General features: G+C 39.1%; 1 protein-coding gene and 1 non-coding gene across 2 annotated transcripts; one reads left to right on the top strand and one right to left on the bottom strand.

Moving 5' to 3' along the window:
• Positions 1-456: 456 nt before the first annotated feature.
• LOC131244434 (2-methylpropanoate--CoA ligase CCL4-like) lies at positions 457-2515 on the top strand. Its single transcript, XM_058244036.1, has 2 exons — positions 457-658; positions 976-2515. Exons 1-2 carry the CDS (start codon positions 461-463, stop codon positions 2458-2460), a joined length of 1683 nt encoding a protein of 560 aa, XP_058100019.1. The 5' UTR covers positions 457-460; the 3' UTR covers positions 2461-2515.
• A 9275-nt stretch (positions 2516-11790) lies between these two features.
• Positions 11791-11897, bottom strand: LOC131244761 (small nucleolar RNA R71). The gene has a single exon (XR_009170539.1). It is a non-coding gene; the product is annotated as a small nucleolar RNA R71 (small nucleolar RNA).
• Positions 11898-16135: the final 4238 nt, after the last annotated feature.

Below are 16135 nucleotides of genomic sequence, written 5' to 3'. Positions count from 1 at the left end.
AGCCACCTTATTGTATTGGTAAAATCTACACCGTTCATCGGCTGAGCCTCAGGAAGCACTCGAAATCCGTGGGCTGAGCTTACATCAACTCCCGGTAATATCACGTCTGCCGCGACTGAGGATCCATGGCGTGTTCCTTGTGTCAACGGCACGTGTGCTACGATGACTGAATTCGTATTTTTTCTTAACCATGCAATCCAAGCCATGTTAATTAGAAATGTTTCCCCAACTATGGGGCCCAAATTAATGTATGCCTTGTATATTCACGCCGTTTATCCGTCGTTTTTCAGATCCTTTCAGTGCACGGTTCAATCATTGTGAAACACAACATACCCGCGACATACCTTAGATCCTTAGTCACGACGGATGCAAAATGAACTCGGTCAATATAAAGAACGCTTATCCTCCGCACATTCCAAACACATCCTTCTTTGAGAGAGAGAGAGAGAGAGAGAGAGATATGGACAGTTTGAAGCCAGGTGCAGCCAACTCATCTCCTCTAACTCCCATGGGATTCCTAGATCGAGCGGCTACCATTTATGGAAGCCGTCCATCAATGGTCTACAACGACATGGTCCATACATGGTCACAAACACATCAAAGGTGCATCAAGCTCGCATCAACCATCTCCTCGATGGGCATTGGCAGAGGCCATGTAGTAAGAAAAACACACACATACACACCTTTCTCATGTGTTGGTCTATTTCAAAATAATTTCCTTCGATCATAGTTAAGAAACTCGGCGACTTGGACCATCTCATTCGGTCTGAGCTGAGTCAGTACTTGCACTGGTAGGGGTTGACTCGTACCAAATTGGATCTCCTACTATGTTAGAGTCAACTCAGGACGAGTCGCATCAGATTCGTCCGAGTCTTGAAAGGTCTTCAATAATTCAGGTTCCATCGAATTCAACATACATAGCTACTATCTTTCAATTCTACAAATTCACATGGTTTTTATGCATGGTCCATTTAGGTGTCCGTCGTGGCCCCAAACATCCCAGCCATGTATGAGATGCACTTCGCCGTTCCCATGTGCGGTGCCGTTCTCAACACCATCAACATCCGCCTCGACAGCCGCACCATTGCTGCGCTGCTTCTTCATAGCGAGGCCAAGCTTGTGTTTGTTGATTTCCAATCTTGGTCCCTTGTTAAGGATGCCGTCGGTAAGTTGGAGAAGCCGCCTCGTTTGATATTGATAGAGGACGAATTTGAAGAAGGCGGTCGATGTCTCCCATCATCATCACCTCCGTCCCCTGATGATCAGCTTACTTACGAAATGTTGGTTGAGAAGGGAAATCCGGGATTCCGATGGGTGAGGCCTGAGAGCGATTGGTCACCAGCGATCCTGAATTATACATCGGGGACGACTTCTTCCCCCAAGGGTGTAGTCCACTGCCACCGTGGCCTCTTCACCATGGCCATATCTGCATTGATTGAATGGACCGTCCCTAAGCAGCCCACCTATCTGTGGACACTCCCAATGTTCCACGCCAACGGTTGGAGCTTCCCGTGGGGGATTGCTGCAATGGGTGGGACCAACGTCTTCGTTCGGAGATTCGATGCTGCCACCATCTATGCTATGATCATCAAACATGGTGTGACCCACATGTGCGCCGCGCCTGTCGTCCTAAACATGTTAGCCAATGCCCCAGAATCCATACGTCAGCAGCTGCCGCACACCGTCCATATAATGACCGGAGGGGCCCCGCCGCCCGCCTCCGTGCTCTTCCGAATAGAGGCGCTGGGTTTCACTGTAACCCATGCGTATGGCCTGACGGAGACGGTGGGCCCAGTCTTGTACTGCACATGGAAGGCGGAGTGGGACCTGCTACCTGCAGCTGAGCGTGCGAAATTGAAGGCAAGGCAGGGCGTGCAGGCTCTTTGCATGGATGAGGTCGATGTGATCGATGGTGAGATGGGGGAAAGCGTGAAGCGGGACGGGATGACACTTGGTGAGATCGTGCTGCGGGGCAGCTCCATTCAGTTGGGCTATTTGAAAGATGCTGAGATGACTTCCAAGAGTCTCCGGAATGGGTGGTTTTACACAGGTGATGTTGGTGTAATGCACCCTGATGGTTACATCGAGATCAAGGATCGGTCCAAGGACGTGATCATAAGCGGTGGTGAAAACATGAGCAGCGTAGAGGTTGAATCCGTGCTTTACTCACATCCGGCCATTAATGAAGCGGCGGTGGTGGCCCGGCCTGATGAGTTCTGGGGCGAGTCTCCATGCGTGTTCGTCAGCTTGAAAGAAGATTACCAGAAGGCGGAGAAGAGGGTATCAGAGAAGGAGATTATTGGGTTTTGTAGGGAGCGATTGCCGCATTACATGGTGCCAAAGACAGTCGTCTTCGAGGAGGAGCTTCCAAAGACTTCAACGGGTAAGATTCAGAAGTTTTTGCTTAGGGACAAGGCCAGGAAGTTGGGTTCTTCTTCCTCTACGGTGAGTCGGATGTAGGGCGGAGTTCGTGTATTGCATCGTCACTGGTTCTTGGAATGACTCACTGAGTCACCAGAAGAGTTTGTTTTTGTGGATGTTGCATAGTTGAATTATGTTGCTGCTACTGTTATGGAAAATGCTTTGATTAAAAATATTTTAAATTAAAAATTATATATAAATATATAAAAAGGTTTATGAAAATTTTAGTTTTTACTGTTTTGGGAATAGCCCCGTCTCATAGAGTAGAGAAGATAATTTTTTTACCTTACTATTTACTTGGGGAATTAGAGGAGTGCCTGAGACTTTCGCATCAGAACACATGAGCACACAAATTTTTTCTTAATAAGTAGGGTGTTGAGTAGCTTAATATTTGCTTGGTGTATCAGAGGAGTACCAAAACTTACTTGTTCTAGTGTGAAGCACTGGAACACGCGCTCATGCACACAAGCATGGGCACGCACACTGGCACAGTCTCAGGCTCGGTGTGAGCGTGTGGGCATGTGAGGCAGTATGGCTGTAAAGGCGCTAGTCGCACACTTTGCACTTCGTATCGTGTCGCAGATGGGTCGCTCCCTCACGACCTACGCGAATCGGTGCTTGACAGGTGTGAGTCACATTAGGTGGTTGGATTCAGAGTGTTGTTAGTAAGAGGTCTGAGAGAGACCTATCTACCTTATATAGGGGCTAAAACTAGCCGTTTAAGAGGTTTGGTGTAATTGCTCATGCAGTAATAAACCAAACCATGCAGAAATTGCTGCATGTGGCCTGCCCAACAACTATAAATGGCTAGTAATTGAGTCTAAACGGCTAGTATACATCTAGTTTTCCCATATGCAAAAAGGTCAGAAACTGCCAAATAATGGCTAGTTTCTCACCAACAGTCAGAAATGATCAATTGGAGTTATGACCCTATATCAAAACGCCCGGCTACCCAAGCTTATATAAAATGAGCTTGGCTATATGGTTCATTTCAATATCACAAACCACTCGACTCACTCTTTCATATGAACCAGTAAAACTCCAAGTGTTCTCTGATCAAGCCAGAAAGGTTCAATATGAACCTAAGCCAACAAGTCCACAAGAACCAGACCAGCGTAGGTTTTAACGACCCTGAATTTTAGTGCGCTTAAAACTAAAATAAATACTTAAATAATTTTATTTTAATTAAGAAACAAAAAAAAAAAGTTAATAGATACCAGTGCCTTAAATTTCAGATCAATCTGATCAGTGGATGGGCCATTTTTATTAGATTTAACCATAAGAATCATTTATACCTTAGATTCTAAAATGGTGATTAGACATATCAGATCAGATCCCCACTACGTATGCTCATTCTAGAATAGATCTAAACTATTATCCAGAGAATATGGGTGGATCTGACCGTTGGATGGGCTATAAGGATGAAAGGTTAGGATCGTACTTATTATAATTTGAATAAGTTTTTATGAAACATAAATTGGTCTCGATCTAAGAGATCTATTGACCCATTCTCAATATGAGATTTTGTGATGTCAATAGGTGGCTTAGACATGTCATATTTGATTAGTGGATCATTTAAAATAAGAAAAAGAAGGAAACTTAATTAAAAAGTTAAAATCTTGGATCATCTAAAAATTTCAGTAGGATTGGTTTGACCGGTCGATAATACACTGAAATTTTCAATTTTTCTAAACCTTGATATTTTTAATTTTGTGAGTTAAATTAGTGAAAATCATTAATCATCTAAAAGTAATAGGATGATCAGATCGCTTGGTTGATCAAGTGGACCCCACATGACAAGATGACTAACTATAAGTATGCAATATAAGAGAATTCAGAATCTAACGATTGAATTCTTTGTGTGGACTATTTCTAAGTGTGAAATATTGCATATTTTCCCCTCATTATTCATTGGTTTTATAAACATGAAGTTGATTAATAGATCTATTTATGCTTGTGTTTTCTTGCAAGATGATTTTGAGAGCTTAAGGTGAAAAGGATACTAAAAGCATGTATTTGATGCTTAAGAATTACCAAAGTGAAGGTTGGATATTTGGAGGTTAAGAATGAAGATTTCAAGAGTCCAAGAACCAAGAAAACCAAGCGAAAAAGAAGAAATTTGAAGTTGCAAAGTGCAAAAATTGGAAGTGCCAAACTTGATAGTTTAATGCCATCGAAATTAGTGTTCGATGCCATCGAAGGGAGCTCAATCCCATCGAAAAAATCAGAAAAATCAAGTTTGGTTATTGGACATATGGGTGCAATTATCAATGTCATCAAGGACTCATTAAATCCCATCAGAGACCAGTTCGATGACACCATCAGAGACCAGTTCGATGACATCGGAAAAATCATGAATTATAAGATTTACCTGCTGGACATGTTCAATGACATCGAAGCCAGTTCGATGCCATCGAAGCTCGAGTGATGACATCAAATATTTATGCAAACTTAACAGAGTACGCAGCCATCGTTCTCTAGGAAGGTTATGAACAATGGTTGCGTACTCCTACTCGGCCACCGATTTCTCAGGCTTACTGGCCTCCACACGAGCGCGATAAAGTACTATCTGGGACTTAATGAAGACAGTCAGGTCTTGATTTTCGGGTCGATTGCAGTCTGGGTAGAGCCGTTAGGTCTCACGGAGGTCAGCGAAGAGGTTGCCAAATACAACCTTCATGGATTGCAACATCTTTTTGTTAAAATGATGTAACTAGTCCAATACAACCAATTTTTCCAAGCTGCCTCATATCGTGCTAAGAGGGTTGAAGACTCAGCGTGAAGGGCTGATAACTCCGTTAATGTAACGCCCCGGATATCGGGGGCCGAGTAATTACTCGACTCCCAATATCCCGGGTGTTACTTATGCCTTGTAAAAGCGAGTAATTTGGGTTTATTTAGTTAGTGCATGAACATTCAAGGAATTAAATGGATCATGTAAGAATGCAGAATTATGATAATGTAAATCTAAACATTTGAGTAGCAAAATGATAGGTATTCAATCAGCTTACAAGACTGCGTCCTAGTAAGAATACACATGGTCCAAAAATATACAAAAAAAACCCTACCCTATGATCCCATCGCTGGCCCTATGGTAACTAGGGTGGCCCACCCAAGAGCTAGAAATAGGAGATCTCCTTCGGGTTTATGAATGCATCCCCCATTATCACAATTTCTTGCAGTAACCAATCAGGGGAGGTTACATGTGATCTATACGGATCCACATGGTACATTTGAAGATATGTAGATATGTACGGAGGAGATTTCTCGATAAGTGTAGCTGGAACGTATCAGGTGGTGCTGTGTATTGCTTAAGCGGCCGATGAAGAAACAATCGTGTGCGAACAGTTACGGGATAGGTGACAAGAGGAGAAGCAGAGGAAGTCGTGTAACAACCCATTTTTTTGTGGGAACTAACCCCACCGTCCGCTTGTGTGTGGCCCACCTGAGTTTTGGATCAGACTCATTTTTGGCCTTATATCCTTTCTTGGCCAGGCCAAGATGATGGACAGAGTATATTTATATCATCGTTAGTGGAACCTACCATATCTAAAAATTAAAAATTAAAAATATATATAAAAATATCTTACGCACGTCTCCGCCGACTAAACCACTTTCTCCATTCTTCTTTTCTTTTCGTACGGTAATGGGCAGCGAACCCTCCCACGAAACAAAAATGCCCACATTCCTCACTCTTCCACCTCGTTCCTCACATCCATTAAAGAGGAAGGAAAGATATATTAAAAAAATCAATCATATCAAAAAGGGAGAAAGGGAGAGAGAAAACCCAGTAGATCAAGAGAGAGAGGGAGAGAGAGCTCTGTAGATCGAGAGAGAGAGAGAGAGAGAGAGAGAGAGAGAGAGAGAGAGAGATTAGAGCGGGGCCGGATCATCAGACTTTTAAGGTAGGTGATTTTATCTTGAGGTCTATCATTTTCAGTTAATTATTATACTTATTTATTCCAAAATTTTAATAGGAATATTATTGTCAATTGATTATTATGTAAGTAATCATACTCATTTATGAATTTCTATTTTATATATTTCTAATATTTAATGTTGAAATAATTTTCTTAGAAATAGAATTATCAAATTCATTTATACATGATGTTTATATTTTTGAATTTTAAAATTAATTAAATTTTATTGATTCATAAAGTTCAATTTTATTCTAACATCAATTTTGAAATTTAATTTTAGGTATATTAAATTAAATTTATTAAATGTTAATTCTAAGTTAGACTATTTGATTTAAATTTTGTTTGATTAGAGTAAATATTAATTATTTTATTTCTGTCTTTTAAAGAGAGAGAGACAAATATATCTATATATATATATATATATATATATATATATATATATATATATATATATATAATAAAATAAACTTATAGAATAAAATAAACAATTTATCTAAGTTTATATTTCAATTTAGAAATTCTTAAATGTTTGTTAAGATTAAAAATTCAATATGAGTTATTCCTAAAATTTTAAAATTAATTAATATGAAAGTAAATTATTAAAAATAGATTAAATTCAAATTAATTTATGAATTTATCTAAATTAGTAAATTAGAATTACTTTTAAAATATTTTAATTAATAATTATGTTAGCTATTAAATTTAATCGTGTAATCGATATGAATTATATATATATATATATATATATATATATATATATATATATATAGATATATATATATATATATATATATATATATAGATATATAATCAAGTTATAAAGTAAACCAAAAATTTTAATTCCAATAATTTATAATACTTAGAATTAATTATAATAATAATAATTAAATTAAATTTGAATGTGTAAAAAAATAATAGTATTTAAAGTCCAAATTAATAACTTCTTTTAACTTATTAAATTTAAATATAAAAATAAATAATAATAAACTTCTGAAATTAGAATATTTGATCTAAAATAATTAGATTAAAATTTTTAAGATAGATTAACTTAAATTACTAAATAATAATTTAATTACATTGTTAATGTTATAAATTTATGGAAATTAGTGTAATATTTTGTTTCTGTAAAGATTAAAATTCAAATTTTAATTCTAAAATTTTAAAGAGTTAATTAATTTAAATTTTAGATGAACTTAAGTTTAAGATATTTATCAAAATTTTGGAATTGAAACTAAATCGATTAGATTTCTATACTTTGGAATTTTAGGGATTAATATACATCTTTAAAACTGTATTAAATTAAAATTTTAATAAAGTATAATATTATATTTTTTAACTTAAAATTTTTTTTCTCCTTGTAGTTCAAATTTTTTATTTAAATAAATTTATCGATTAAAATCTAAATATACATTCTCAATAAATTATCAATAAGAAATTAAAATTAGTTATAAATAATCAAGTTATTTCAATATATTTGTTTGTGTCAATTTAAAACAATATATATATGTGTGTGTGTGTGTGTGTGTGTGTGTGTGTGTGTATGTTAAGTTTATGTGATAATTAAAATAAAGATTTAAATTTTAGAATTTAGTGAATAAAAATAATAAATATTTTTATGTTAATATTTAATATTATTTAAGTAAAAAATTTGATTTAATTAAAGTTATAATTTAAATAAAATTTCTTGTATATTATTTCACAATAATTCATAAATTAAATAATAATTAAAATAATTTTTTTTTAAAGTATTTGAATTATTAAAGTTTCAACAAAATTTACATCAAGAATTATTAATTAGAATTATATTAATGATATTTTTGATTGTGAAACAATTATTCATCTTACATGCATGTCTACCATTCATTGAGCATCAACTTTAATATGTTGGATGTAACGTAAGTAAGTAGGGCAATCGTGTCTCTTGGGTAAAAGACCTTAAATTTAAAAAGTAAGGCAATCGTGTCCCTTGGGTGAGAGACCCTAAAACCATTAAGTAAGACAATTGTGTCCCTTGGGTGAAAGACCCTAAAACCTACTGGATCCTTTGGAGTCTCCTTTGTGTACGGCGTATGAGTATAATTGTATGCAGTTGTTGCATAGATTTACACGCATGATACCGCTTAATGGCCTGATTAATCGTGTTTGTAATGCAGAGTGTATGTACGAGCCTGAACCGAAAAGGGTGCTTAAAGCATGGACTTAACGCTCTAATGACACCAAAGCATGGGATGGACTCCAGAGATCCAAGATCAACAAGATTACACATCAGGGACCCAGAAAAATCGAGAAACTGAAGCTCAAGTGGCCTGAAAGTCAGCCAGAATGCAAGATCACAGGGTTTCTACCATCCGTTCAGTTCGAAACTTCACATATGGCCTAAAGACCAAAAACTAACCGTACATGTCAAATTTCAGCCATTGGATCCCTCTGGAAGTGGCCCAATGGACAGATCAGCCCATAAATCAGTGATTTGGGGCCCGCCTGGTATCTGAAAATGCTTCAATCTTGGGCTCAACTCATTAAATGATCTGACAAAACAAATGGATGGAGCGGATTTATTACATACAGCAAGGTGGGACCCAGTTGTGTGAGAGAGAGTACACACCGGATGTGCACTCGGGCCACACACGCAGTTTGACTGCGTTTGACCCACACCCATTCGAATCCTAAACAGAGACGGAACGTCTCTGTTTTCTTTCACGCATAGCCGACCACGTGATGGAGCAGTGGGCCACCATCATCATGTATATAGACGATCCGGACCGATCATTCACTCCAGAAGGTATGTGTGACCCTCGTGTAGGTGTCTTTTTGGACCCACATATACGTATGCACATGAATCGCTAGAAAATGCATGATGGACGGTGAGTTGGTTTGATACAGTGGACTACACCAAAACTCGACAAAAACTAGTCTATTCCGATCGAAAAATCGAGAGGAATCTGATGGACGGGGTGGATTTCATTAAAAACATCACTACGGGGCCCACCGAACACGTCAGCAAGTCCGCGTAGGCTTTACGCGCGCCCGAAAAATCCAGATTTTTCGTGGAATCGCGTGGCCCAGAACGTGATCGGATCTTTGATCCAAACCGTCCGGACGTTGGAGAAGGGGACCACAACCCTTCCTATGGAGACAGAATGAATGAAGCTGGGCGGCGAGCCTCCCAAATGGAGGCCAAACGCAAGTCCTTTTGCGTATTTTCTACTGCGAAAGGTGTTGCGCATGCTGCTTGCGTAAATGGGACTTGCGCACTCTCCAGCCACCCTCTGGACGACTGATAAAAGGAGAGGAAGCTTGGAGCATCAGGGGGCCGTGGGAGAGAAGCTGGGAACGGGAAGTGGAGAGAGAAGGCTGGGAATCAAAGGTTTTCTTTTCTTTTCTTGCTTTGGATGTATATTTATTTTTTTTTTTTTTCTTTGGTTCTAGCATGATCACGCTAGGCTAAACCTCTTAGCTAGGGCTAAGAGGTGAAGCTTGTAAAGTGATGGGAGAATTTATGCTGCTTGTATCTTTTGTTTAGATTGAAGTGGTTTCTGATTTAATTTTATTATGGGAATATTTTTAGTTTTTAATGGCCTGTTGTGACTGAAATTAAAATGGGTCTGCAATGACTTTGAGTATGTCCATTCCCTTATTGTGACTATGCAGTTAGGAAGCCCGGTTGTTCACCATTGCCCTTGGACATGGTTGGATGACGGAACTCTTCCTGACATTCATACATCACTCAGATTGGCTGTGAATTGGTTTGATTTTGTTGTTTACTTTGTCTCATGGGCATGGTTTTGTGATGGAATCCACTCTAATTTACACCCGTCTGATCTCGTGAAGATTAAATCAAGTAAGTTCAGTTTGATGATTCTTGATGTAGGCATAAGATCCCCCTGATCCCTATAAGTGGATCCTCTGAATCTCTAGTTTCCTTCCTCTGAATTCCTTAAAGTTTTAGATAATTGTTCCACAATTATTTCTTAAATTCTATTTGGTTTAGATCACATCTTAGTCTAGTTCTAGTTCTACTTGGTTTCAGATAACGTACAGGTATCAGTCCCTGTGGATTCGACCTCGGTCTTACCGAGTTTATTACTACATCACAACCCTATACTTGGGGAGTGAACAAGTTTTTGGCGCCGTTGCCGGGGACTGACGGTTACGATTCTCTGAAATTAATTGGTTTTAGGATTAGTTTAAGATTAGGATTTTACTAACCTTAGTTTTTTTTATTTTTATTTATTTATTTTTATTTAAGTTCAAAACTAACTTGTTTCCTGTTTTATAGGATCTTGACATAAGTTTCTCAATTGGTAATTCCTTCCTAATCTCTCTACTTTTTCCTATTTTTAGAATTAGGGTTTAAATTTTAGAAATTTTCTAATTCTAGTATCCTCCCTTCTGTAGGAAATAGTTTATTTTTAGAAATTAGGTTATTTCTTTCCCTTTTTAGAAATTAACTTTCTATTTTAGTAACTTTCTAATTTTAACTCTTTTAAAATCTAATTTGTTTCCTAATTTATTTTTAGAATTTTTGTTTAGAAACTAACCTTCCTATTTTGTAGGCTTTTAAGATAGAAATTTCTAATTCGGTAAGCTCTTTCCCTACTTTCTATTTTTTTTCAGTTCTCTTTTAGTAATCTACTTTCTAGTTTAGGTCTTTCCTAATTTATTTTAGAGATTTCCACTTTCTTTTAATTCTTTCTTTTAGAAATCAGTTTACTTCTATCTTTCATTTAAAGGATTGTTCTTCTCTTTTTATCTAACTTATTTTATTTTATTTTGCAGGTTTTAACTTAGGACTCCAATTTGGTAATTTCTTTCCAACTCTCTCTTTTTTTCTAGATTTTCTTTTCCTTTCTTAGGATTAGGTTTTTAATTGAGGGCTGCGAGTGTTTTCATGCCCAAGTGGGCCCGTGACAACACTCGACGTCTCTTGACTGAAGGAGGATTGGTTGAGGGGTTGACTATCCATCGCAGGACTAGACACCTCTCGAAATCCCCTGAGTTAACTGAAGTTATGGCTGAAGACCAACCTCCTCTACTTCCACCCAGGGTGGAGGATACCCAAGATGAAAATGAGGTGCAACAGGCACCCCCGCCTCGTACTTTACGAGATTATCTACAACCGGCAGGAGTGAGTACGCCCTCATGCATGATTTTCCTTGAAAACACAGGACAAATGGATATCAAGCTAAGAGTTATCCAGCTCCTTCCCAAATTCCATGGACTTGAATCAGAAATCCCATATTTACATTTGAAAGAGTTCGATGAGATTATAGCTACATTATGTTTTCCTAATGTATCTGAGGATACAATTAGGCTGAAACTCTTTCCTTTTTCCTTAAAAGAGAAAGTTAAGACGTGGTTACATTCACTGCGTCCTAGATCCATTGGCACATGGAACGACATGCAGAGGGAATTCATAAAAAAATTCTTCCCACATCATAAAACGATTACCCTCAGAAAAGCAATCATAAACTTTGCCCAAAAGGAAGATGAAACATTCTTCCAATGTTGGGAAAGGTTCAAAGATTTGGTCAGTTCATGCTCACAACACGGATTTGAAACGTGGCGCATTACTAATTTTTTCTATGATGGACTGACATCTTCCATGCGCTAAATAGTCGAGACAATGTGTAATGGAGAGTTCATTAATAAAGATGTCGACGAGGTATGGGACTACCTCGACAGTCTGGCTGAAAAAACACAATCTTGGGACTATTACCCAAGGTCGAACACCACGTCTAAGCCGACTCAATTAAAGGAGAAAGGTGGATTATATCTCTTGAAAGAAGAGGATGATCTCAAGTGTAAAGTGACTACGCTCATAAGGAAAGTTGAAGCTATGGAAGGAAAGAAGGATAAGGTCAATGAAGTTGTTTGCGGCATCTGTGATTGCAACATTCACACAACTGAAAACTGTCCTACAATACCCGCCTTTCGAAGAGTGTTGAATGAACAAGCCAATGCCGTAAACAACTATCAAAGACCTTTTACTGGACCTAACTCCAATACATACAATCCTGGCTGGAAAAATCATCCAAACTTTAGTTGGAGGAATGGACAAACGGCGACCCCTCCAGGTTTCTTCAATCAAAATCCAAATCAAGTGAAACCTCAAGAGGAACCGGTTCAAAATCCCATACAAGAGCCGGCTCAGGCAATGCGTGGAATTACAGATTTTATGCAAAAGATAGATTCTCGTATGACGGTTATAGAAAAGGGGATGCTTCCTGCATAACCTCTCCCCAATCCTAAACCGCAGTATGAGATTAATGATCTCAGCTCTTCAAATCAGATGGGGCACGCTAAATCCATCACCACTCTTAGGAGTAGAAAGATCATTGATAAAACCCTTCCAGTTAGGCCCGAAAAGCCTCAAGAACCAGAAGAGGACAACAATGATGGAGCTAGTGATGCCCCACAAAAATTAGAACCGGAACTTCTAGAGAAGCCAGTTGCTCCGTTCCCCCAACGGTTGGTTTCACCAAAACCTCTCTCTAACTCTCAGGATATCCTAGAGGTGTTGAAACAAGTGAAAGTCAACATTCCTCTACTTGATGTCGTGAAACAGATTCCTTCATATGCCAAATTTCTGAAAGACTTATGCACGACCAAAAGACGAAAAATTATTCAAAAGAAAATCTTCTTGACTGAGAAAGTGAGTGCCATCCTGAAGCAAGACGTGCCGCAGAAATTCAAGGATCCCGGTAGCCCAACCATATCATGTGTAATCGGGAACCATCGAATTGATCACGCACTTCTTGACTTAGGAGTGAGCGTAAATCTGATTCCCTACTCGGTATACAAACAGTTAGATTTGGGTGAGATAAAACCCACCCTGACCACACTACAACTTCCTGCCGCTCCGTTTGTGTACCAAGAGGGATAATTGAGGATGTGTTAGTCCAGGTCGATAGATTTTACTACCTGTAGATTTTATCATCCTGGACACCGAACCCATCAATAACATGAGCACTCAGATTCCCGTCATTCTTGGTCGCCCATTCCTTGCCACGTCAAATGCAATTATCAATTACAGGAATGGTGTCATGACTATGTCTTTTGAAAATTTGACATTGGAGTCAAACATTTTTTTCAATAACGGCAGCAACTCAGAGGATGATGACGATTTCCACGACATTAACATGATTGACTCTTTCGTGGAAGATACGACACCTCTAACCTTATCCTCTGACTCTCTAGAGACGTGCCTGGCCCACTCCCATGATTTTGATGATGACATGATTAGGGAGACGTGTGCCTTGCTTGATACTGCACCGGTACTTGAAGTTAACCGGTGGAGGCCACAATTTGAAGAATTGCCACAAACCGATGTAGTGCCTCTACCGTCTAACCTCAAGCCGCCGAAGCTTGACCTAAAACCTTTGCCCTCTGATTTGAAATATGCCTATTTAGGTCAAGATGAGACATACCCGGTGGTGATCTCTGCCCACCTGGAGAAAGAACAGGAGAGTATGCTCATATCTACTCTCATTGAGCATAAAGGAGCCCTAGGATGGACGATAGCGGACCTCAAGGGAATCGATCCCTCGATTTGTACTCACCGCATATATCTTGAGGATAATGCAAAAACCGCTCGGCAACCACAACGTAGACTAAATCCAAACATGAAGGAAGTGGTTAAAGCCGAGGTTCTCAAACTATTGGACGTGGGTATTATATACCCTATATCTGATAGTCAATGGGTGAGTCCAACTCAAGTGGTCCCTAAGAAGTCCGGAATCACCATCGTAGCCAATGCTAATAATGAACTCGTGCCAACTAGAGTCACTACTGGTTGGAGAATGTGCATTGACTACAGGAAATTGAATACCGTCACGAGGAAAGACCACTTTCCTTTACCATTCATTGATCAGATCCTGGAAAGGTTAGCTGGTCATTCCTATTACAGTTTCCTTGACGGGTATTCGGGCTACAACCAGATAGAGATAGCCCCTGAAGACCAGGAAAAGACCACATTTACATGTCCCTACGGCACCTTTGCTACCGAAGGATGCCATTCGGACTATGTAATGCCGCTGCCACTTTTCAGCGATGTATGCTTAGTATTTTTTCTGACATGGTGGGGCAATATCTAGAGGTCTTCATGGACGACTTCTCTATTTATGGTCCATCTTTTAGCAAATGCTTGGAAAGTCTTAAATGTGTGTTGAAAAGATGTGAAGAAAAGAACTTGGTACTTAATTGGGAGAAGTGTCATTTCATGGTTCGAAGGAAATTGTCCTTGGGCATATCATCTCGTCCAAAGGACTCGAGGTAGATAAGGCTAAAATCGATCTTATCTCTAACCTACCTCCACCCAAGAACATCAGAGACGTGCGATCCTTCTTAAGACACGCAGGATTTTACAGGAGATTCATAAAGGACTTTAGTCTCCTCTCTCGTCCTCTATGTAATCATTTTCAAAAGGATGCTCCATACGAGTGGACCGAGCAATGCCAGGAAGCTTTCACCAAGCTTAAGGGCACGTTAACCACCGCACCCGACCGGAGCCTTCCTTTTGAGCTTATGTGCGACGCTTCGATTATACTCTTGGGGCGGTCATAGGCCGAGAAAAGATAAGAGGCCCTACGTCATTCATTACGTAAGTAGAACTTTAAATTCCGCCTAGGTGAACTACTCGACTACGAAAAGGAACTCTTAGCTGTAGTGTTCACCTTGGACAAATTTAGGTCCTACTTGATTGGATCCAAGATCATTATCTACACAGATCATGCGGCACTTAAGTATCTTCTTTCTAAGAATGATTCTAAGCCCCATTTGATACGATGGATCCTTCTACTCCAAGAATTTGATTTGAAAATTAAAGATAAAAAGGAAGTAGAGAATGTAGTGGCCGATCACCTTTCTCGCCTTAATACCTCTGAGTCCCTTGAGACGACTCATATCAATGACATGTTCCCCGATGAACAACTATTCGAGTCTCCCATTCACCTTGGTTTCTGATATTGCTAATTATCTTGCTACGGGTGCTATACCATACATTGGACTGCGTAAGATAAGAAGAAATTCTTCACCGAGGTGCGCAACTTTTCTGAATGATCCTTACTTATTTAAATATTGCTCGACCAAATCCTAAGGAGATGTGTACCGACGATGAGCATCGAGCGTCATCTCCTTCGTCACTCACAGCCCTGTGGTCGTCACTTTTCTCCTAAAAAGATCACGGCCAAGATTCTGCAGTGTGGCTTTTACTGGCCCACTATGTTTAGGGACACTCATGAGTTTTGCAAAGCTTGTGAGCGTTGTCAGAAATTGGGAGCATTGTCCCGTTGAAATATGATGCCTTTGAATCCCATCCTTATCATTGAAGCATTTGATTGCTGGGGCATCGATTTCATGGGACCATTCCCCCAATCGTTTGGAAATCTGTATATTTTGCTCGCTGTGGATTGTGTTACTAAATGGGTCGAAGCGATTCCGTGTCGAACTAATGACCATCGCACGGTCATTAAATTCCTAAAAGAAAACATCATTTCTCGATTCGGAACGCTTCGAGCCATCATTAGTGATGGGGGCTCACACTTTTGTAACAAACCATTTGAGAGCTTAATGAAGAAATATGGTATCTCTCATAAGGTGAGCACCCCGTACCACCCACAGACAAGTGGGCAAGCTGAGATTTCTAATAGGGAAATTAAACACATTTTGGAGAAAATGGTTAACCCTGATCGTAAGGATTGGTCAATCCGATTGACCGATGCCTTATGGGCCTATCGTACTGCCTTTAAAACCCCTATTGGAATGTCTCCCTTTAGACTTGTCTATGGGAAAGC

Source organism: Magnolia sinica, chromosome 4 (genome assembly GCF_029962835.1).
Source record: "Magnolia sinica isolate HGM2019 chromosome 4, MsV1, whole genome shotgun sequence".
In the NCBI taxonomy this organism is placed as follows: Eukaryota; Viridiplantae; Streptophyta; class Magnoliopsida; order Magnoliales; family Magnoliaceae; genus Magnolia; species Magnolia sinica.
The sequence above is the reverse complement of the archived record's forward strand: the minus strand, read 5'-3'. Positions and strand labels throughout refer to the sequence as shown.